The sequence below is a fragment of the Vigna unguiculata genome, chromosome 2 (assembly GCF_037176805.1).
Source record: "Vigna unguiculata cultivar grain cowpea cultivar isolate G323 ecotype 2 chromosome 2, ASM3717680v1, whole genome shotgun sequence".
In the NCBI taxonomy this organism is placed as follows: domain Eukaryota; kingdom Viridiplantae; phylum Streptophyta; class Magnoliopsida; order Fabales; family Fabaceae; genus Vigna; species Vigna unguiculata.
The window spans coordinates 9,053,105-9,078,674 of NC_140793.1; the positions used below are offsets into that span (position 1 = coordinate 9,053,105).

The 25,570-nt window shown below is 32.1% G+C and overlaps 2 protein-coding genes and 1 long non-coding RNA gene across 7 annotated transcripts; 1 reads left to right on the plus strand and 2 right to left on the minus strand.

Annotated features, from left to right (window-relative positions):
• The first annotated feature begins 1,230 nt into the window (after positions 1 to 1,230).
• Positions 1,231 to 3,103, plus strand: LOC114173006 (MLP-like protein 43). The gene is made up of 2 exons (XM_028057188.2): positions 1,231 to 1,527; positions 2,526 to 3,103. Exons 1-2 carry the CDS (start codon positions 1,341 to 1,343, stop codon positions 2,798 to 2,800), a joined length of 462 nt encoding a protein of 153 aa, XP_027912989.1. The 5' UTR covers positions 1,231 to 1,340; the 3' UTR covers positions 2,801 to 3,103.
• A 959-nt stretch (positions 3,104 to 4,062) lies between these two features.
• LOC114173897 (uncharacterized) lies at positions 4,063 to 12,063 on the minus strand. Of its 5 annotated transcripts, XM_085669787.1 has the most exons (4): positions 11,300 to 12,063; positions 10,597 to 10,748; positions 5,496 to 5,753; positions 4,063 to 4,338 (listed from the first exon to the last, which is right to left on the minus strand). In XM_085669787.1, the coding sequence occupies exon 1, from the start codon at positions 11,848 to 11,850 to the stop codon at positions 11,380 to 11,382; it is 471 nt and encodes a 156-aa protein (XP_085525913.1). In that variant the 5' UTR covers positions 11,851 to 12,063; the 3' UTR covers positions 4,063 to 4,338; positions 5,496 to 5,753; positions 10,597 to 10,748; positions 11,300 to 11,379. The 5 variants fall into 5 exon arrangements, with proteins under 5 accessions (XP_085525913.1, XP_085525912.1, XP_085525915.1 ...); XM_085669786.1 differs by lacking the exon at positions 5,496 to 5,753; XM_085669789.1 differs by lacking the exon at positions 5,496 to 5,753 and having other exon boundaries at positions 10,597 to 10,861.
• Positions 12,064 to 21,891: 9,828 nt separating this feature from the next.
• Positions 21,892 to 24,446, minus strand: LOC114174249 (uncharacterized). The gene is made up of 4 exons (XR_003602672.2): positions 23,989 to 24,446; positions 23,810 to 23,901; positions 22,297 to 22,420; positions 21,892 to 22,146 (listed from the first exon to the last, which is right to left on the minus strand). It is a non-coding gene; the product is annotated as an uncharacterized LOC114174249 (long non-coding RNA).
• Positions 24,447 to 25,570: the final 1,124 nt, after the last annotated feature.

Consider the following 25,570-nt stretch of genomic DNA (forward strand, 5'->3'; position numbering starts at 1 on the left):
ATAAACATTAGATTCTATTTCAAGTAAATATTAGATTGAATGAGATTTGTTTTCTGGATGTTTTGGGTAATTATATACAGGTTTGGTATGTGGTAAGAAGCATAAACGAATTTTTCATAAAAAAATAATAAATCACTTTTTATACCGGTTGAGGTCATACTTGGTGTAAAATGTGTAATGTTTTATACCGGTTGGAACTATAATCGGTATAATAAGTCATTTTTTCTTACATGACTTTCCATTTCCAAGAGGACTTTCTATACCGGTTTTAGAAATGGTATAAAATATAATTTTTTATACCTGTCATGGAACCGATGTAGAAAAGATCAAACTTTCTATACCACCTGCATCTATACCTATGCTAGAACCGGTATAAAAAGCCTTTTTTAACTGGTATAAAAAGCCTATTTTACACTAGTGTGTATTCATTAAAACAATCTATGGTTGAGAATCAAAATTAAGGTACATATGTGTGTAAGTCTGATTTAATTGTCTTTCTGCATTATTAACTTCAAACAAAGATCATGATGTATAGCTTAGGATCGTTGTGGGTCTAAGTTTTACTTTATTTTACGTATTTGGTAATAGTTAAAATACTCTATTTAAATAAATAGAAAAATTAAAATTCATTAAATTTAAATTTCAGTATCTAAACAAAATATTTAAATAATTAAATAATTAAGAATAAAACTAATTAAAATTCAATATGTTAAATCTTTTCATTATAACTTTAATCATTTATCATGTCAAATTTCTTTATTTGTTTAGGTTTATTCCGTATAAAAGTCACGCGAGTGTGATCGAAATTTCTAATGGTTACCATCCAATTGTTGGCTCAGTCATGCCTAGGAGCTACATAGCCATGCATCTGCTACATCTTATATATACATAAATCTGCGGCTTAAAGTTAGGAAAAGAAAAACTAAAAATTTATAGCTCACGATACACGAAAAACATTTTCTAATCAAATTTTGCAGATTTCGATTTAGCTGTCTATAAATGTTTCAATCAGCTATTTTGACTTTTTATATATCAATTTTATTAATCGTTATGAGTTCCAAGATGTTGAGGAATTATAAGTAAGAATAATTTAATATTACAGATATATCTCCACCATAATTTAAAACTATTTTTATTTATCAATTTGTTCACGTAAAACAATAATAGTTATTAAAATTATTGTTGAGTATAGGAAGCACGCAAGCTAAAACCCGAGAGTTGAATCAATAATTGATTTTAGTCAAAAACAGAACATTCTATTTAAGCAAACTGCATTCCTTCCTTAAAAGTAAACTGAATCATTGTTTGTGTTTTTGTGTCTGGATTTTGTGAGAGTGAAGATGGGTCTAAGTGGGAAAGTAGAGGCTGAAGTAGAGATCAAAGCATCTGCAGAAAAGTTCTTCCATGTCTTTCGAAAGCAACTTCAGCATCTTCCTAATATCTCCTCCCAAAGGATACATTCAGCTGTTGTTCATGAAGGTGACTGGGAAAATGTTGATGCTGTAAAACACTGGGAGTTTACCGTAGGTAAGCTTCTTGTTACGTTTCATGTTCTGCTTCAAATAACTCAACCAATTAAAGTCAATTCAACTACTTTTGTTGAAAATTTTGTTTATCGGAACAGAAAAATAGAAAAATTTACTACTTCTGATAAATGGTTCATACATATAAGAAATCTATATAACTAAACTTTAAGACTAAATATTTATACGTTTTGTTTTTGTTATATATCATTTAAACTTTTTTTATCTTTATTGAATGTTGAAATTTCAATTCTTACTTGGATTCCTAGCTTTTTAAAATCTATTACAAGACATTAGTCATGTTTTCTACATCTAATATTCTTAGATAACATAGTTGATAATAAGGATAAGTTAAATATACTTTTCTCTTTTTAATCCTTAATAGTCGACGGCGATTACAATTTAAATATATCCTTCTTCTTTAACCCTTAATAATTAAGAATAAGGACAATTTTAATATGTGTTTTCTCATAACCATTTAAAATTTCTTATAAAGACAAAATGATGACTGATTTAAATGTAGATAGTTTTGAATTTGGTAGTTGACCTTAACAATACTATTACAATCAACTTTGGATCAAACTCATTTTTATATTTAAATATGTAAAAGAATAATCCAATTTTAGATTACGATGAGATATTTGTATGGATTTTTAAAAATCTAAACTTTATGTTGACTCTAAGATTTTGACAGAAAAATCTTTCTATTAGTTTTCGTGGGAGTATTAAGTTATCATTCACCTAAGCACACCTAAGAATATTTTGACTCAATTTTTTGTCAGTCCTAATTGAGACATGATATCTTGACTTGGTTAGAGAGTGTTCGACTTATTTGGTCTTTGTACATTTGAAGTTTATTATAACAATCTTAGTCTAGTTAATTAATGGAAAAACGAGTAATATATATACTTTGCACTACTATTTATATCGATGGCTTTTATGTACATGTATATAACTTCATGCCCATTTTTGGGAAAAATAAAATTCTGAAAACATATGTAGAAGGAAAGAAGACAAGTGCTAAGGAGAAAATAGAAGTTGTAGACGATGCTAACAAGACAATAATATTCAGCATCTTTGATGGGGAAATCGGTGAGAGCTACAAGAGTTTAAGGGCCACCCTGCAAACAATTGATAAGGAGAATGGGGGGATTGTGAAATGGACCTATGAATATGAAAAACTATCTGAGAATATTACTGCTCCATCTCCTCAATCATTCTTGGACTTTGTTATTTTGGTCACTAAAGATATTGATGATCATCTTGTCAAGCCATAAAAACAGAAAGAAGAAGCCACATGTGGTGATGAAGTGGATTTGGCTAATGCTTATGAACTATTACTAAGTTTGATATGTAATAATGCTATATATATATATATATATATATATATATATATATATATATATATATATATGCTTCTTAGTGTCCCATGCTTGTGTGATAATGGATGCTTGCACTATTTACTGCATGTCAACTTAACGATTGTATATGCATAGTTCATTTGTAGTAGTTTTAGGTTTTGGTGGGTGTGCTTGTAAAAGACATATTTTAAATATAAATATGAGAAGGAATTGAGTGAAGATATTGAACATGTTGTACTTATATTTTAATTTGAACCGAAGTAAAGATTATTTAAATAATATGATTCACACGGAGAGATATTATTTGAGTTAATCAACCTATACTAATATGACACTAAAATAAATATAAAAGTTTAAACTATTATAAAACAAATGCACTTTAACAATCAAGAAACTTGGTAACTAAAAAATAAATATCGGTCACAAACACTCTCAATGACCTAATTTGAGACCAAAATTATACAATAACGAAAAAATTCTAATTGTAAAACAATTAGAATTCAATTTCAAATTTAGTAACTAAATAATCATCAAATTTTCGATCACTGCAAATTTGACCACATTCATATTTAGGAGACCGATTTATCGCAAGAGTAAAACTATATAGAAACTCATTTTTCGATTGCTAATGAAGGCAAATTTGTATTATATTAAAAAAATTAGTTATTAATTTGATCACAATTTTCAGTCACTAATGAATTCATTTTTAACTTAATTAAATTAGTTTTCGATGCTAAATTGGTGGCAAAAATATATATATATTTAACTACCGATATCTTTTGGTGGTTAAATAAGCAATTTTATAATTTTTTATAAATACTCTAATATATAATATAATATATAATATAGTAAATAGTATAAAATTTAAAAATATCCATATTCCATCGTCATAAAATTAGAATGGAAATAGTTTCAAGATTGGAGCTCAAGGGAGATAGTGGAAATGTAAAATGCAGTCATATCATATCATATCTTTGGAGCCATAACCATAAGCACCAGTTGCAAGGCCTGATCCTGCCCAATAAGTTGTTGAGAAGTGCTCCGTAGCCTTAGCATCAACCACCAACAATTTTGCAGTTTCACCTATAAACAACTTCGCCTAGTGGTGAAAGTTGAAGGGAGGCTGAGAGAGGTTCTATGTCCAACTCTCAACTAACAATTAAATAGATAAAAATCAATTTAAATAAATGCCACATATATTAAATATTTAGAGAGTGCGGAAGGAAGGGGTATGGCGTACACAGTACCCCAACATATCCATAACAAAAGAGGGTGGCTCAACACTGCCTAAACCCCAAAATAACATGAAACACAACAAGTCAAGTACTAGTACAAAGAGATAAATCTAGACAATAACTTCTTCAGTTGAGGGCTCCATAGTGAGCCCAAACCCGCCCATGACCATCACGTTGTAGCATCTCCGTCGCTATTACCACTGCCTCGGTTTCTCACATCTGCTCACATCAATAGTATTGATTATCATTGCAAAGGGGGAGACCACACACATAACCATACAAACAAGTAAAAGGGTAAGCTAGTGTACAAGATTCATACATTACAATAATTATCATTCAATCATCGAATCGAGCATAAATGACGGGAACCCACACATCATATATCAAACCCCCTTTCAAAACTATAAGACATGACTATCCGAATCCATATCTGAGGCACCACCACATAGCAGTGGAATTATGCCCTACAAATGAGGCGTCACCGCGAGGCCTTCAGGAAATTAAACCCTTACAGGAGGCACCACCACGTGGCCTTCGTGGAATTACGCCCTGGCCCTGAGGCATCACCACGACCCCCGTGGAATTACGTCCGTTTACCGAGGCACAACCAGGGACTCCCTTAAGGGGGATCCATGAAATTACGTCCAACCGATGAGGCGCCACCAATATCTCTCATTATAAGAGACATGGAATTATGCCCTACCCACTCTTTAAACATGTTCCACCCACCAACCAATAATTTCTCATAACAATAATATCATGTAAAATTAACAGTTCATACAACCCGTGCTTTTCAATCCATACCAACTCAACTAACATGCCATTTCCATTTCAAGGGGAACAATATTAATCATGCCCTCATCACACAACCCATCTTGTAAAGCATATGGGATTAGATAATAAATCACACATCAGCGAAACACTCAACAACAACATCAAAACATGCCCGCTGCCTCGCCCAAGCTAGCAGGGCTCGCTCATGCGAGGGGGACCTTCTCGCTCAAGCGGATCCCATCTCGCCTAGGCGAGAGCGCGACAATGAACAAGGGGCTCTGCGGGGTCTCGCTCAGGCGAGCCCCTTCTCGCCTAGGCGAGAGCACCCCTCGCTCAAAAAGATCGCAAGTCGCCTAGGCGACAATTCGAGTGACAAGGAGCCTATGTGAGCCTCTAATAATCTCGCCTAGGCGAGACTAGCTCGCTTGGGCGAGAAAACCAGCACCCACCACTATTTTCGCATACAGTAGTCAAAACCTCAAACCAAAACATGCTTAAACTCGAACCAAAACGGACACAACACCTAACAATCCATACAGACACGAAAAGACGTCCAAAACAGCAGAAAAGCACAGATAACAGAAGGTCCTAGCTTCCCTTACCCGAAAAAGACTAGCACGAGACCTCGATCTTAAATAGTGGTGAACGGCAAAACCAGGAGCGACTCAAGATGCTGGAAAAAGATGAGAGACATAGGAAAAGGGTTATCCAGCGAAACAGTAGCAGAACCACGAGCAAGGTTGGAAGGAGACTTATGCAGAATATGGAAACGGAGTTGAGCGCTGTTCGAACGGGAAGACGTAACCCTAGCAAAGCTCCTTACGGCAGCGGAGTGTGACGGCACAACTTTAGGTCTGTTTCTGAAAATGAGAATATGTGGGTTAGGACAACACGAATTTGGTATTTATCCAATGGGCCAGCCTCTAGGCCCAACTGCTATAGGGCAGCCCTTCTCTTTAGGGCAGAAAGAGGGAACCAGAAATTAATGGGCCTTACAGTTAAATAAGAAATTTTATAATCTTTTTATAAATACTCTAATATATAATATAGTAAATAGTATAAAATTTAAAAATATCCATATTCCATCATCATAAAATTAGAATGGAAATAGTTTTAAGATTGGAGCTCAAGGGAGATAGTGGAAATGTAAAATGCAGTCATATCATATCATATCTTTGGAGCCATAACCATAAGCACCAGTTGCAAGGCCTGATCCTGCCCAATAAGTTGTTGAGAAGTGCTCCGTAGCCTTAGCATCAACCACCAACAATTTTGCAGTTTCACCTATAAACAACTTCGCCTAGTGGTGAAAGTTGAAGGGAGGTTGAGAGAGGTTCTATGTCCAACTTTCAACTAACAATTAATATTTGTTGATTGAAAAAGGTCTTTTATGGATTGTAAGTAGGATTAATATGTTGGGGAATTTGATTATTGAGCTTTAATTTTCTAAATGCGTTGCATTGATTTGCTTTTTTTTTTATCTATGTATATTTTTTAATTTTTTCGTCCTATTTTTTTTCCTATATGTGCGACGTACTTTTATCATGGGTATGGTGTGGTCTCTCCATATTTTTCTGTGTTGGGAAAAAACCCTGAGAATTATCCTATTAACAAAGGAAAAAAAATAGACACAATGGTACACAAAGATATAACGTGGAAACCCCAAAATCGGAAAATACCACAACCGTCGTGTTAGTGAAAAACCAACACGACAAGTGCATCAGTCACACATAGCAAGTAATAAGTATTTTATCGTTCTCTCCCAAGGAACTTGTGTAACGCATGACAACTCTCGCAATTCATGACTCAATTAGACATCAAGTTCACAAAAATACTAAGAAACTTTTTTTATTTTATCAAACAGTTGGTGTGGAACAAGAAATTAACATAGTGTATTTACAATTTGTCAAGATTAGACGTCAACCACTTCATTCTCATGCATTCTAAATTATCTCAATTCCATATTCTTGTTAAAATCAATTCACAAGACTACTTAAATCTTATTCCTAGAGCCTTTGAGCCTATGATCACTTATCAAGCTTCAATTCCTTAAATCCTCAACAAGTGAAATCATGCATTAGTTTCAAGAATCTAAGATTACTAATGAACCAAGTTATATTCCTAGATATAACCATCCATTAGGTATTAAATTTCAATTCTTTCTAAAGATGTGTCCCAACACCTCAAGAATCACAAATCAAGCCTGGGAACAATCTACATCAAGCATTAAGCATGGAAATCAAATATTAACTTGAATTGGAAAAACATATATATATATATATATATATATATATATATATATATATATATATTAACGACATAGTTTTACATAAGAATTCAATGTTTTACATCTAATCTCAACAAATAGAAATTGCTCTTCATGGTGGAGAACCTAGGGTTTTACAAAATTGAAGAATAGGGAAGAAATTGGAACCATAAAGTAGAAACAATCCCTCTCCCAAGATTCTTGAATACTGCTCCATGCTCCAATTGCGCCTCCCATTTGCATCTTCATCTCTAATTTCGTAGCCCATCATTCTCTCCAACCCAAATGGGGTAAAACCTCCATGGATGAAAAAGGAAACCCAATAAGGAGAAAGGATAGTTTCCCAACACCCTTAATAGCCTCCAAGAGCCTCTCCCAAGCACCCAAGGTGTTTCTATTTTTGAAAATGAGGAATCCCCCAAAACTCTCGTAGAAACATGATAAAATAACCATTTTTCGCGTATTGTGGTCGATATTCTCGCCCAGTGGCTTCATTCTCGCCTAGCGAGGCCTAAAATCGACGCTCTCAGACATGTAACTTACTTGGCGAGCCATATTTCTGTCCAACGAGTCAGCCTAGCACCCAATGGTCATTTTTGGCCTTTCGAGGGTGGTCCAAGGCAGTATATACCTATAGATGAGTCCTTTCTCCATGTTTGTAGTGTTGGGCTTGATTTCGATGTCTCCCGACATGGGTATTTTGTCAGGTTTTATAGAAGGGATTTCACTGGGGAGAACAACACCAATGAGATCTGAGCCTAACCACATAAGACACTGACACCACTCTCAACCCAAAACCTTAAGGCGATGGGTTTATGGGCCTTGATCCTTATATGGTGCTCTACTTTCTCAATTCTGGTCAATTTGGGACTTAGACTCACACTTGGATTCCTAACAATCTCCCCCTCAAGGGTGAGTCCCTTCAACCACATTGGTACATTCCCCCTCTAGCGGAAGCTGCCCAACCACGAGTACTAATTTTTTGTCCTTTTCTGTACCGTCGTTCTTCTTAACGGGACACGCTTTACCTGACCAACACTGTCAGGAAGACTTTCGATACTAGGACCATACTGCACTCTTCTGAGCCGGTATTAACCATCGGCTCTGATACCACTTGTCAGGTTTTATAGAGGGGGTTTCACTGGGGAGAACAACACCAATGAGATCTGAGCCTAACCACATAAGACACTGACACCACTCTCAACCCAAAACCTTAAGGCGATGGGTTTATGGGCCTTGATCCTTATATGGTGCTCTACTTTCTCAATTCTGGTCAATGTGGGACTTAGACTCACACTTGGATTCCTAACAAGGTATTTATCTAAAACTCAATATTTCTTGTCCAATCATGTTTCCTTGAGTTTCAACTTGTTGTCCTCCACCATAATTGTTTCCTATTGTTTTATTTCACACACGCATAATAGAGATTAGAAGTAAAAAAGCATAAAACAACCAAAATACAAAACAATGCAAAACAACATAAACTTGAGGATTAAACAAGATAAAAACCATGAAGAAGTTGATTTTATTCATGAAACTTAACACCAATTAAAGGTAGAAAACAACATTATCACGTTGTTAAAGCCAACTAGAGAATAACACTATGTGAAAATTTGTACAACACATGGGCCACTCTCTCATGCCCTTTGACCCCAATTATACCCACACTCTCCAAAGCAATAATTTAACCTAAATCTCACAACGCTTTATTACAAGAGTATAAGAAATAAGAATAAGAAGAGTCAAGTACAAGCTTAAAGTGTTTTTGACTAGGGCAAGGAATATCATTGACTTAGAGCCCATTATATAGTCACTAACATTCACTCCCTAACTTATCCTAGGTGATGTGGGACTTTTCAAGACGTATTATTTTCATGAAGCTAATATTCTCCACCTTGAGTAAAATAAACACATCTTCATTGCTTATACTAGCAATCATACTCCATCATAAAAAGTATACTCATTTGCAATTATCCCATCCCAAGAATCTGACCAATCAAGACTTGCCACATCACCATCTTTTTCAACCTTCATCTTTCACTAGCCAAAACCAAAACCACCATGTACCACCGCTAGCCATCATCAGCGTTCACCGCAAAACCAAACCAACAGTCATGCCAATGATGTTGGAAAAAGCAGCAATAAAACTTTTGGCCATGCCAACATTAGTTTCTACCAAATCTATGCAGAAGATTTGAGACAAACCATCTTAATTAAAATCGGTGTGGTCATTGATGTTAGAAGGCACGCGGCAATTTTCTAATCTTGGTAAATGAAATTGGTAAATTCAGGATTTACAATGTTGGATGTTTCTTCGGGTTAAGGAATTTGGGGGGAAGGGGGTGGGGCGGGGGGATAAAGAACCATCAAGAAATGAGATAAGTGTAAACCTAGTAATAGTCACTAGAACTTGCTAATTGCCATAAGAGAAAATTTTCATCATCGAGTTTCAAGGAGATGGGAGTATGAAAGGTGTGGGGAAGAGCATTTGAGATGGATGGGGAAACAATTTCACATGTAGCAAAGGAAGACGAGGACATGGTAGTAGCTTTGGATACCATGTAAAAAAGGAGATAGGGTAAAGGAGAGAGAACATAGAGGAGAGAAAAGAAAGAGTTTATTCAAGGAAAACTAATACTAAAACTTATTACTATGCATGAGATATAGCAACATATATATACACTACAAGAAAATTCTCAATTAGAAACAAAAAAATAGTTAGTAATTATAGTGACCAATTTAGATATCAATTTACAAAATTAAAAATTATTGATTACTAAAATAGACACTAGTATAATTTTTTTTTAAGAAAATCATTTTAGCAATTAGCTAATTCAGACCCTAAGTCTGATGATAGAATTGTTACAGTTTTACCTTTAGAAGACACATCAGAAGATGGAAGAAGAAAAGAATATTTAAACCACCTTAGACCTTAACTTCTAAATGATGATGTGGGACTATTGAGTATGGTAGGAACAATGTGTGATACGTAATGAATAGTGTTTATACAAAGTCTACCCAACCTTTTATACATATATAATAGGGTTAAATACGTTTTTGATCTCTTAACTTTTAGTGAAAATTGGAATTAGTCTATCTTCGAAACTTTAGACCAATTTAGTCTCTCATCTTTAATAAATGGGTGAATTTAGTCATTTTAATCAAATTTTGTTAAATTTATTTGATGTTTTAAAAGCGTTTCTAAGTAAACATTGAAGCAAAAATGAATTAAACGATGTAAACAACTCAAATACTATCATGAAATGCGTTTAAAACATCAAATAAACTTAAAAATTTTGGTTAAAAAGACTAAATATACGTATTTTCAAAGTTGAGGAACTAAATTAATCTAAAATTTCGATGAGAGACTATTTTTCAATTTCCACCTAAAGATAAAAAAACCAAAAAAATATTTAATCCTATATAATATTACTCACCTTTTATTTAAAAGAGAGTGTGTTTTAGCGGTTGTGTTTCTCTACAATTGTTCGCCGGATATGGGTACTGTTCTCAGTCACCCAACTTTTATCTTCTATACACGTGTGCGTGTAACGACTGAAGACCAGTGAGCTGGGCTTAGGTACAAAACCTGTCAAAATCAAATAGTCCGCTCCGGTTTATTAACACTGGTTGTCATCGTTAAAACTCCGTCCTAAACCAGGCCTCGAACTTACTTAAGGGTGAGAGCATAAATTCTTTTTTCTAGAAATAAAAAATATAAATTAGTATACGTTTGCCAATTATTAAGATTATGACTCTTTAAATAATTGTGTACAATTATATGTATGGCAAATCACTATATACGTAAATCCCTGACAATAAAAATCGTATAAATTTAGTGTATGAAACTTTAGGGTTCGTTAAAGTTTAGGAATATTTTGTATCTTTTTTATACTAAATCAAATTTTTTCGTTTTTCCTAAAACTAAACTGTTACTGTTTTACCATTTCCAAACATATGGCCATTTAATAAAAACAAAATACAAATGCAAAGCGTAGCAGAAACTCAGAAACTAATTTCATAGTGATTATTGCTATTAATTATATTGTACAGATTGGGATCAGAAATTAAAGGAAGAACTGGGGAACATTAATTTGAAACAATGAAATTATTTGAGTACAAAACTCTCCTCCTTATTACCTTTCGTGAGACCTTGGACTAATCCATGAACGCTTCTCGTACACATGTGAATGGTCTGAATTAATTTCTTGACAAGCTAATCACCAAAAGAACATCATGCTCAACACGACAACCACCGAAAGTGGCAAGAACACAGCCAAATTTTGGTGGCGGCTTGGACTGGCTCCACTGAAATTCTCATCCACCGGGTACAAGTTCCCCGGTGGACCCGTCATGTACAGGTACGCTGATGACGGTGGTGGAGGGCAATACGATGATGGTGGTTTCTTGGGTGACGGTGGTGGTGGTGATGAATACAAGTACGGTGGCGGCGGTGACGGCGGTGGTGGTGAGGGATAGATTATCGGTGGTGGTGGTGGTGGTGATAAATACTCTATTATCGGTGGTGATGGGGTGGAACCACCTTCACACGGTGAGCACTTCACATTACCATTTGTGGTCTCATCAAGCTTCCTTGATTCCTCACCCTTGATGGGATTGATGACACAAATAAGCAGAAGGATCAAAGTGAAGATCTTTGATGGTTTAGTTGGATGAGTTTTTGTTGGCATGGTGGAGGGTTGGTTTTGATTGGAGATGGAATTGGTGGTGGTAGGGAATTACTATGTGGCTTGAGTTGAGTGAGTTAGATTGTGATAGGGATTGGATTTTTGAAGAGAGGATTAGTTGAAGATAGGGAAAGGATTTGTTACACTAGGGATAGATAGTGCATGGAAAATGTAAAACTATGGGTAAAGGGTCCTTTTAGGTTATGGGCATGATAATTAATTTGGTTTTCTAAGGAGGAAAAAGTGGGGATGACATTTGCTATTGTGGTCCTTTCTAGTAAGAGCAACTCTATCATGTGGAATCTAATCTTCCACTAGCATGTGGCAATTAGTGTGGACCGTGGGTTCCACCATACATACAAATCCATAAAGACCTCAATAATTAACATTAATCTAAGCCACTTTAGGTGGTTCAGTTTTCGCACATGACTTCAGTTTAATCTTTATTATTTGATTAATTAATTTATCTTTTCAATTTTATTCAAAAATAGTATAATTTAATAATTTTATTATTTGCCCTCGCTTACCTATTATTATTGGGTTAATCTTAAGTTAACACATCTCGTCACATTAAGAATATCGTGCATTCACACGGAAAATGTTTAAGATGAAAATTGAGAATTAAGATAAATAATGGGTAGAACGACAGACTTAAAACTTTAATTGTGAATGTCTATTAATATAGTAAAATTAAGTTTAACTCGATATCACGTAACAAAATGTTTACCTCCATTTATAATATTTAGTTTATCTGGAATTTTCAGTATAGATTTATAATTTTATCTGAAAAGAAAATATTTATATCAAAATGAAGCAATAAAACAACCGCGGATATATTATACTAGAAAAAAAATGAATGCAAAATAAAAAAAAAAAATGAGCATATTAAATATTATAACAATGTTTTTGCACACCAAAGTGTATCTAGTTGCAAACTTGTGAATGGAAGTAGACACCGACACCGTTGTAGCGAGTGGCACAGCAAAAGGTACGCCAAAGTGTGAGGCTTCAGAAGATGATAAAGTGAGTTATTTTTCTTTGGAAATCGGAATTTTTGGAAGCTTTTATGTGTATTCTATTTTGTGAAGCTTCTTTAGCTTCACATGACAAATCTTCTTTGGTAGGTATTCAATCTGCATGTGGCCACATGATTTTTGGATCAAATGATATTATCCTATCATTGACCATGGAATATTATATATAACATTCAACAACTTTCCATTTCATTCCAAAATTCGTTGCATATATAACTTTTTTTTTTCTAGTATTCAATGTTATAGTATAAGTTGGCACTATTGATTATTCAAGTTACATTCTGAACATTCAAAAATTGTAGAAATAAAAAACATAAGGAAATTTCAAAAAATTTATAATTTAATATGATGTATTATTGTTCGAAGTGGTAATAATTATGTTAAAATAATTGAGTTTTGTTCCAATTATAAAAATGTAACCTTTATGATGTTTGGTTTATGATCATGGGAAAGTCTTTTGATCTTAACTTCTTTTAAGATAATATTGTGAAAATAGATAATATTTTAAATATCATGATTAACCTTAATTAATAATATTATATTAGTAAAATTTACTTGAATGGTATAATTGACCTTAGTTAACAATATTATGTTGGTGAACTTTAAGTAAGAAGAAAAGATAAACATATAAATACAAAAATAATTTAAATTTTAAAAATTTGAAAATTTTTGTCATTAGAGGTTTTATGTAAAAAGATTACTCGAGTCAACTTGATCAAAGATGGACCTAACTATATACGACTTGATGTGGGTCTATCACGACTAAAATGGACATTGGTTTCACTCAAGTTAACTCGACTCGGCCTAACACAAACCCAACTTACCTCAGTCTAAGGTGAGTTTGACTTGACTGGGCTTGAGGTGTGCCCAACTCAATTGAGTCAAGGGTGAGTCTGACTCAATTGAGTTTGACTGACTCAATGGAGCTTGAGGTGTTCCTAACTCAATTGAGTGCGAGGTAGGCTAGAATCGACTAAAGATAGGCCTGACTTAACAAAGCCTAAGGTGGGCCCAACTTGACTCAACCTGATATGGGTCAAATGTGGGCTTAACTTGAATTGATCTAACATGGGTCTAACTCTACATGACCTGATGTTAATGCAACTTGATTAGGTCCAACTTGACTTAAGTTAACTTAATTGGACTCAAATGGGTCCTAATTAACTCTCTCTAAGGTGAGTTCAACTTACCTTGCCCTTGCGTGCACCCAACTCGACTTGATCCCTACGTGAGTCCAACTTGATTGAATCTTTTGTGGCCCAACTTGACTCAACCAGACATGAGTCTGACTCGACTATGTCTAATGTGAATTTGATTTAATTTAATAAGTTGTAAATTCTATCAACATTGGTTTGACCTGGACGTAGTCTAACCTTGATACAACATGAACAACATACTTGACTTGGACCTAATCCAAACTCTTTGTATCTTGATCTAAGATTGACTCAGACATACCAACTCATGGCTTGGTCCTAGTCCATGGAACTTTTTTTGCTATATTGATCTTATTAGACTTTTTAATCCAATGAACTTTTTCGGTCTTAACCAGTATAAGTCTGGCCAAACCCAATAAATTGGACTAAAGCATATATATATATATATATATATATAGTTTCAAGATATAAGAAAAAATTACCTTGAATAAGATCTCTTATTCAATCATATGAATAAATGAAAAGTAGTTAAAAGAAAAGAAAAAGTAAGGTTAAATTATGTCTTTGGTCCCTATTTTCACAACAAAATATTGATTTGGTCCTTCTATTCTTTTTTATCTCAATTTGGTCCCTATTTTGGAAATTTTGATGCAATCAAGCCCTTTCCGTTAGTAGTGCAATAACAACGTTAAAGGGGTGCTACATGTCAGTTCCTGGATTTTTTGAATTTTTTTAAATTTTTTATTATGTTTTATTATTTTTTTTAAAAAATTAAAAATTTGCCACGTATCAAGCTGACATCGTGCCATGTGACAGTGACAGTGTGATGTGGCAATAACAGTGTCACGTGTCACTATTATGCTAGGTGTCATTTCTTCATTCTCAATTTGGTCCTTGTATTTTTATTTGTATCTCAATTTAGTCCTAATTTTTGTAAAAATTGTGCAATTTCGTCCCTCACCAAATTGAAACAAAAATAATTTTTTATATAAATGTTATACAAATATTTTTATTAAATTTGATATTTTTATTATATATTTTAGCAAAACTAAGTTTATTTAAATTTGTGTTTGACATTCAACTTTACTTAAAATTGTTTTAAAATTTTAAATTAAATTTATTTTTGATTGTTACATAAACTAGTTAAAATTATTTTTAAAATTTATATAATTGTTATTTTTACACCAACTCAAACATTTGTATAGAAATGATTGAACTTTACACATTTTAAAAATATACAATTATTTGAAATATATATTCAAATAAAAAAAACAATATTAAAGTATAATGTAATAAAATATTAATATAATTTGTGAATTTTTTTCTATTAGCATTATTTTTTATTAACAACTTTAAAATAATTTTAAATAAAGTTTAATGCAAAATATAAATTTAAATAAATTTAATCTTGTTAAAAATAATTAATAGAAATATCAATTTTAATAGAAATATTTGTGTACACTTATATGAAAATGAAATTTGGTTTCAATTTGGAGAGGGACCAAATTGCTCATTTTTTACAAAAATTGAAACTAAATCAAGACAAAAATATAAATACAAGAATCAAATTGAGAATAAGGGAGTGACACCTGACATAATAGTGACACATGCCACTGTCACTGTCACATCACACCATTAATTACTATCACGTGGCATGACGTCAACTACACGTGGTAAGTTTTTTAAATTTTTTATAAAATTTTAAAAAATAAATAAATAATTCAAAAAAACTTTAAAAATTGATGGACACGTGACATCCGTTAACGTTGTTAGTATACCATTAAAAAAAAATTTGATTGCATGAAATTGTCCAAAATAAAGATAAATTAAGATAAAAAATAGAAGGACTATTTTATTACAAAAATAACCATCAAACATAATTTAGCAAAAAAGTAAACTTTACTAATTGTTCTATCAAATGTTTTAATCAAGGTTAAGTTATATATACTTCCGTATCAATAATATTAAAGAAGTTTGTACTTGAATTAAAGATAATAAAATGTGATGTTATAACTTTTAGCTAGGATTAGTTTTTAGCAAACACGTCATATGTGTCCACATGCATGCATTTGGCTCATGTCGACATAATTGACCTTATTATTGTTAATATATTTGAACAAGCAGACCTTGAGCACACTCATTGTAGGACTCTTCCCTTTCTAGAGGTTCGTTTTTCTTACCTCAATCAATGAGCTCATTCTGTCATTATCTACTCTTGAAGCTTTTGAGTCATCAAACTCCACTTGCGTATTGCGTTTTCCAATTCTTATCTTTACTACTTCACGGAATCTATTTATAATCATATTATACATGAAATTTTATAGTATAGTATAGTATTTTATTAATTTGTAATATTTTTTTTGCTGTTATTTAGTTTATGACATCCATCACTATTATTTTTTTAATATTATTTTAAGATCATTATCGGAGTTTGAGAACATGGAAGCAGAGGAATATGCTTGACACAGAAGCAAACACAAGTGAACAAATTTGATGCACACCACCGTCCCATTTTCCATAGCATCTTTATGGAATCGACTTTTGTCTCATCTTGTGGTACAAACTTTAATAAGAAATAGCAATTGGAAGGTTCATTTGATTTTGCTAAGGATCATGCTCCTTCTACGATCCTAAAAGTTAACACTAAAACTCATAAAATAATATTACCTAAATATTAATTTATATTTTTTGGGGAAAGTATAGTTAAAGAACTTTATTGTATAGTAGACTTCGTTCCTTACATAATTAGACCGAGACCTTTTTTCAGTATAAGGCCCCTTTTTTTCGTTTTTCCATATTTTGATTAGGAACTAAATTTTAATTTATTATTTAAATATAAAATCTCAATTTGTTTAGATAATATTTTTTTAATGAACTTTGAAATTTTCAATAAAATATATGCATTGTTATTGAAAAACTATATTTATGTCTTAAGTTTTACAATTTTAAAAATTGTTATTGAAAAAATTTATTGTGAATTGCTAAAAACACTTTTACGGATGTTCATGTATGCTACCCATTTCTTAGCAACTCTTTTCTTCGGTGATGGTTATTTTGAAATTAGAGTTTTCAGTTTGACTTTGAAAGAAATAGATCCCAAGATGCGTAATAAAGCTCATGCAACTTTGATTTCAACGTTTTTCAAGTGCTTCGCTACTGAGTTCAAGATACATAAGATAAATTTTAAATTTGATGATTTAAAAACCTTTAGTTGCTGATTTGAATTTGATTGCTTTATTTAAATACATGGTTTTTTAATATGTGTTTTTACATTTTTGGAAGTAATTATTTTATCAATTGTGGAGTGCAAATGCTAGATGAAGATTAAAATACTAATTTATTCTCTATTTTTGTTTGATTTTTTTAATTCAGTTTTAATTTTTTTTATTTTAATAAAGTCTTAATATTGGTCAATTTTTTTCAATTTAGTCATTTTTCTATTGCGGTTTAAATATAACAGACAATGAACATTGTATACCACATATCAGTTCATAATTTTTTTATTTTATTTCTTAACTAAAAAAATGTTCACATGTCAAGCTAGCATCATGCCATGTGACAATAGCAGTGCAACGTGTAGTAGCAGTGACATGTGTTAGTGTAGGTATCACGTGTCAATGTCAATGACACGTGTCAATGTCTTATATTCAATTTGGTCTCTACATTCATTATTTTTGTTAAATTAAGTCCCAATTTTTTTGAAAATTGATCAATTTTGTCTTCCCAATATAGGGTTAGATTTGGTTTATAATTAGAATGAAATTTTTGGAAATTAGGACTAACATCATTGGTTTAAATTTTAAGAGGTTAAAAATCACATAAACTATTTAATACTTTATGTGCTTTTTAGGTTAAAAGTCAATTGAACTATTTAATACTTTGTGATTTTTAGGTTAAAAATCAATTAAATAGTCTAACTTAAAAAATCAATATAACATTATATAAAAATTAAATTTGGTCTCAATTTGGAAAGAGATAAGATATTATTAGATAAATCAAATATCATATAATTTCTTTGGAATTAAAATAATATATAAAGTTTCCAAGCGCGGAAAAATTTAAAATTTATATCGATGAAGTTCCAATACACTAAATCCTCCTTATTACAAATCCCTAATAAAGAAAAACATCATAAAAACTTATTACAAAATGTTTGGAAATAAAAAACTTATTTTGCCCACCCCGTCTCTAGGCGTCAACGTCTTCACCTAGATTCACATGTGCTCCCCGTGATAAGTCACACGATCATCGCCAAACACAAACAAAAAGAGTGAGTTGAGAAAGAAAAATAATACAATCAATAAATAATAAGAATTCATCTTCACCCAATCTATCTTAGCCAATTTTATAGTTTATTGAATTCTTTATAATGTTCCACCCCAATCTCATAACCTATATGAGAAATATCCATTCACAACCTTGGTCCTTAGGGATTATCATGCTTCCACGAACCTACCTGTTTGTAGTCCATCTCTACAGACCTCCCCGCCCGTAGTCCAACTCTACGAACCTGCTCGCTCGTAGTCCAACATGCGTGAACACCTATTATGGACCTCCTCGCTCATAGCAGCCTCAAGTGTGAGCACGGAACATACGAACCTCCCCGCTCGTATCATCACACAAGAGTACAAAAGATACAAAACCTCCCCGTCCGCATCAATCACACATCTCCAATCTCCGTTACGAACCTCCCCGCTCTTAGCTAATCCAGCATATCCCTGACCAAGCCATCAAGCTTATCCATGAAAATTTATCTGCAATGAACCCCTGCCCCTACACTATCGCTTGGCGCTGCCTAAGAGCCGCCATGCAAAGTTGCAACGCAGATCGTCTGGCGGAAACCTCTCGATGCCAAGCACCAGACACTTCCAAACCCACTGGTTTGTGACTATCGCCTGTATCTTATTTTAATTTAAAGTATATTCAATTATCCAATTACGTGAATCTCACTTCATTTCAAAAGGTAACACTCCTGGATACCAATTATATTATTTTACTTTTCTTATATATACATATATTAAATATTTTAATTGTTCCACTATCAAAACATCACAAGAAAATAACAACCTAAATACCCAATTACATGCGGCAAATACATAATAATTATCAAAACCACACTTTCATATTAGTCCCCTAAATTATATATTTATGAGATAAAAATATAATGTTAATATATATATATATATATATATATATATAATAATAATAATAATAATAATAAAGATAAATTTAACTAATATCTTTACTAATACATACTCACATAAATTATTAAGAATCAAATAATATTATTTAATATTATATTATACTATTATAATATTACCGACCAATATTTTCAACATAAATACAATTCACCATAACCCCTTAACACCAAAGTTGTAATAACGTGACGGGAAAGTTTCCTCCCATGGCCCCACCATAGAAGATGCCATTGATTTAATACTGAAAAATAGAATAAAAGAAAACGACCTACCATAATGCAACGTACTATCAATGCTATAGGTATTTTAACATTATAAGAAAAGGTTATTGCGTCAAGGATGTCTTTACACTGCAACTTAAAATAGGAGCAAAAAGAGAAACCAATTTATCTGTTCATAAATCATACTTTTTATATAGAATTCTCGGGTGGCTATAATGTGTTTATACCTCTAGGTATATATGCTTTGTAACTGTTATACACTTAAAGGATTAATTAACATTTAAATTAAAACAAACTTGATTAGTTATAATGCAATACTATTCAAAACGATTGTGATGTGACTGGTTCGGCCGAAAGAATATAGGAAAATGATGGAATGACTACCAAAATTTGACTACTTTGTTACTCCCTGACGTGGCTTTTTAATTTTTAATTTTTTTTTTCTTTTGGAACAATCTAAACTCAGCTTGTTATTTAGTTTCTTCATAAGGATACAATGGAGCAAGTCGGCAGTGAAAAAATGCTCCAACCTTCGAAAGTTCCTCGACGCCTTTTGCCCGTAACTTCTTCCCAATCGTTCATCTCATTCTCCCCAACCTGCAAGCTTGGAAAGGAGAGAACGACGTTGGTTCAAATGTAGCCTAGATTTCTTTTTTCTTCTTCTTGGTGTCTTTGTGCTTCTTTTTGGTTTAACCAGCTCCTGCTATTCATTTTTCAGGGACAATGGGCACTCCCAGCTTTGCCTTTCGAGCATAAACGAGCTATTCAACAAGTCTTGCCAAATTTACGAAATATAATGCTGGCCTGTGCTTTAAAATGCCAAGTTCCAGTGCTTCAATAATTTTGTAAGTAAATCAAGTGTTTTTAATGGTCAAATGTCAAATCAGTACTTGGAATGCATATTTGCAAAGCCAAGTATTTATGGTTGGAATCTTTAGTTATTTGTAAAATGAAAATGGGATGTTCTTTCTATAACAATTTTCAGTTTTTTCTTTTTCAGGAGGATAGTGTTACCAAAAAAAAGTTCCAAAACGTTGGTTCTCTTGAATTTATTACTCGTTGAAGCTTAGTGGTAATTAATTGGCTTAACTGGTCTCCAAAACAAATAACATAAAATCTGTCAAACACATATGGTGATCCAAGTACAAATAAGTGAGGAACTATGAAAGACTTTTTGTACAAGTCTAACAAAACTTGCAAAATTAATCTTTTTTGTATATATCAAGTTACATGTACTTGTTATAGATCAACAATGTAATTACAAATTACAATTAGCTACTTATGAATCCAAACTAATTAACTGGCCTGACTGGTCTCCAAATAAAATGACACAAAACCTGTCAAAACATATATGGTGACCCAAGTGCAAATAAATGACGAGCTAAAAAAACTTTTTGTAGAAGTCTACCAAAATTTGTAAAATTAACTGTTTCTTTAACACCAACTTACATGTATTTCTTATGGACCACCAATGTAATTACAATTAAATAGTTATGAACTCAAACTAATTAACTGGCTTCACTGATATCCAATAAAAATGACACAAAACATATCAAACATATATGGTGACCCAAGTGCAAATAGGTGAGGAGCTAAAAATGACTTTTTGTACAAGTCTACCAAAATTTGTAAACTTAATCTTTTTTGTACACACCAGCTTACATGTATTTGTTATAGACAATCAATGTAATTACAATAAATTTTTTATGAACCCAAACTAATTAATTAGTTTGTCTTGTCTCCTAAAAAATGACACAAAATCTGTCAAACATATCTAGTTACCCAAGTACAAATAAGTGAGGAGTTGAAAAGAACTTTTTACACAAGTCTACCAAAACTTGTAAAATTAATTTTTTCTGTGCACAACTCACATGTACTTGTTATGGTCCACAAATGTTATTACATTTAACTGGTTATAAACCCAAATAATTAATTGGCTTCATTGGTCTCCAAAAAACATGACACAATACCTATCAAACATATTTGGTGATCCAAGTGCAAATAAACATATCTGATGACCCAAGTGCAAATAAGTGAAGAGTTGGAAATGACATTTTGTACAAGTTTACCAAAACTTGAAAAATTAATATTTTTTGTATACACCAACTTACATGTACTTGTTATAAACCACCCATGTAATTACACTTAACAATTTATGAACCCAAACTAATTAACTAACTTGACTGGTTTTCAAAAAAATGACACAAAACTTGTCAAACATATTTGATGACTTAAAAACAAATAAGTGAGGAATTGAAGAAGACTTTTTGTACAAGTCTACCTAAGCTGACACATGGATTTTTTTCATGATTATCCAATTACGTGTTAATTTATATATAAAATTTATTAATTTTTAACTTTTACTAAAAGAAATCCATGTTTAATTGATAAAATACATTATTTTCTATTTCCACAAAAACATATTAACTAAAAAAATGTTAATAAAGTGTATTTTGTTTCTATTCTTGTATGTGTTTGATGAGATAACACAATACATTAATAATACTAATAATACATACAAAAGTCATGGAAAATTGGATATTCTTGAAATTGTGCAAATTTAGATTTAGCTATTCTTCTTCTCTTTTTGCTCTTAGAGGTCTTCATCATGTTGCCGCTATTGGAGGTTCGTCTTCTCTCAAGCTTAAAAGAACTCCAAAACTATATATGTCACTCCTTATCCTTAGGTCACCTTCACAATATACACAATTGAAAAAATATCAGTGGTTATAACACAACTGAAAAAATGTTAATGGTTATAATATAAAGGATATTTTTTCCTTAAACTGTTTATGAAGTAATTTTTCAAACAACACACACCCATTTTTGAAAAGCTTAATACCTGTGGCAATATAATCAAGAGCAACGTAGCCAAAGGTGCCCATCACCCTTGTACAAACATGACTCTTGTCACCTTCTAGTCCATTTTTTGTCAACCCATTATCAGAGAGTTTTGGATCATAATTCTGTCATTCACAAAAACAAATTTTAGAAACCCAAGACTAACAGAAATTTTGAGGTCCTGAATACTACATCTACTTCATTAGTGAAGAAATGTATGAATACTACATCTACTTCATTAGTGAAGAAATGTAAGGCCCTTGGCAGCATGAGCAATATTCACAATAAATATCTAAACAGAAATGTGAATGCTGAATTTAAATTTGTCTAACAGAAATTAAATGACAGTAACTATATAATGTGACATGATTTGCTTATTGTAGAAAATTGGTTCATGCAAATCAGAGAAAGAGAAGATTATCTTCTCTATTACATCTTTGACATCACTTCCTTTAATAGATTATGAGAAATCAATTTTTCATGCAACCATTTAAGTATGAGAAATCACATAACATTGTAGCCAACTTTAAAGAAGAACAAAAAGAGGCTTAGTACATAATTTTACTTCTATCTATTTAAGAAAGGATGAAATCTAAAATATGACCTATGAACCTAAGAGACTAGCTAAAACCAATAAAAACAGAACTTAAAACTACATAGGCTTAAAACAACTATGACAAACTATTTACTAATTCATGCAAACTTAAAAATAGCAAAAGATTAATGGAAATAAAAATAACTACTAAAAATTATGCAAATATTTAAAATTTTCCTTTGCACCACTTGATAAACTACTCTAAAAGACTACTAAAATGAGTATTTAAAACTAAAACAGGATTAATACCATTAGAATTAACTAGAAACAGTAACTACAAAATATCAATTTCAACTGCTAAAAAACTATTGCAGGTATTTATAAAATTAAAATTGTAATAAAAAAATTCATTGTATGCTTAGAGTGTACTTCTTTAATCATCCGCTCCACCTCCTCATCACTTAATTTCTCACCAAGAATTATCATAACATGTATCAAGTACATTTAAAGCCCCAAGTTCAAAGAATAATGAAGACACTAATTACATCATTGAAGACTATACAAATTTCAAACTATTTTTTTAAATCACAACTAACATGCCGCTTATGCTGATGATTCCAATCCCTTAGCTTTTCACAAACTAATTTTAAGTCACAAGTAACATTAAACAAGTCTTCTGCATCAGGATGGAACTCATGAAAAATATTTTTTCACTAATTCCCAACTTTATATATCTGCAACAAATTTTAATTATAGGCTCAAAGCTAATTTTAGGATATTAAATCAATTTATTTACTGGTATAAATGAGAAACTCCTTTCAGGATTATCATGATAATCCACTTCATTTCTTGTGCATTTGTCTCGAAGTTCATTCAATTTTTTTTCTCAAAATTTTCCCACTATCAGAACTTATACAACCTCGCATAGCACCTACAACAATCACATGCGAAACTTCAATGTAAACAACAACAAACAAACCTGTTTTCACCGGAAGCCAATCGGTAAAGCAATTCATTCAACTCCCTTATCGTCAACCCTCCTGAAGCGGTCCCTTGCCTGTTGTGCAGCACCTGGATCAAAACCAACAACATTTCACTTTTCACCTCATCACAACATAACAGAACCCTAAAACAGACAAAACGACGTCGTGCACTAACCTCAATGGCGACGAGGCCGAAATTTCCGACTGTAGCGTTGGTGGCGGTGCCACCTTTACGCCAATTGATGAGTCGGAGGGCATCGAGGGAGTAACGGGAGATGCCAAGGGCGTCGATGAGGGAGGTGGCGAGGACGAATTCCTTGAGGCCGTAAGAGTCGCGCTCGCGAGGTTGGGGAGTATGAGGCGAATGGCTGGGAAGAAGTTACGGTCAATGAAGAAGGCGTCGAGGAACTTTCGGAACTTGGAACCCTTCTTCACTGCCGACCTGCTCCACTGCATCACGTGAAGAGGCTGGACAAGAGTTTGGATTGTTTCAAAAGGAAAAGAAATCAGAAATTAAAAAGCCATGTTAGGGAGTAACAAAGTAGTCAAATTTTAGTAGTCATTTTATCATTTTCCAAGAATATATTAGCATGCAATGAGAGATGCAAGAATAAAAAAGGAATTATTATGAGATTTGTGTTTGAATCACACAAAGACTCTATTTTAGAAACTGTCATCACTGAAGCTTTCAAGATAAAATCAAACTAATTATATTTATTTCCTTTGAAATATAACCTTAAATTATATATGTCTTATCCAAACTATGTATAAACACATATATCATCCTAATTTAACAAAAAAAATTTATATTCATAGGTGGTATAAAGAAAAGCAATGTCGGCTATTACATCGAGATGAATCGAAAGCAGTTCCATTTTGGCAGTCTCCTTTCCATTTCGTTGGAACAGGCTCCATCTTTTCATCACTGAAGCTCAGTGAGTCTGGCCACATACCTGCAAGTAGAATCACAATCAACACAGACATATAAACATATATATCATCATGCAGGCACGCACATACTAATTAACACATTGCTCACTAGTTTGGTTTGATGCTACTGATCAATTATATAATTACATAATACATTATTTAGATAAATAGAGTAAAATGAGAACAGCCACACCGATAATTACAGTAATGTTATATTACCTTCATAAGGAAAGGAAAGAAAATTATGAAATCAGATATATTCAAAATATGATGATAAGAGATAGAAAGAAAAGAAACATTGTGGAAAAATGTTGTAAACTAGTATTTTAAAATTAAAAATTATAGTATATTTATTAAATTAATTTGAAATTATAAAAGTATAATTAAATTTAATATAAATTTTATTTTATAAAATTCAATAATAATATTTTAATTGATTTTATAATAAAAATGTATTTAAGTTATTTATATATATTTTTAATAAAATGTATTATATATAACTATTTTAAATAATATATTAAGATTTAGATAATTAAAATTAAGAAATCAAATTTAATTTTGAATGAAATATTGAGTAAAAAATGTAGAAAAATATAATAGTTGTTTCTCTAATAATTAAAATGATGGACGATATAGAAATTGTTGAGTAGACTTAATAAAGATAGAAACATTAGACGATACAAAAAAATGTGAAGAGTAAACGATATAAAGCTACAAATGATAGATCGTGCATATAAATGTAATGTTTAATTAGTCAGATAGTACTCACTCTCTTCAGATGTCTCAGTTTGGTACTCACTTTTAAAAATGTGTCAATCGAATCCCAA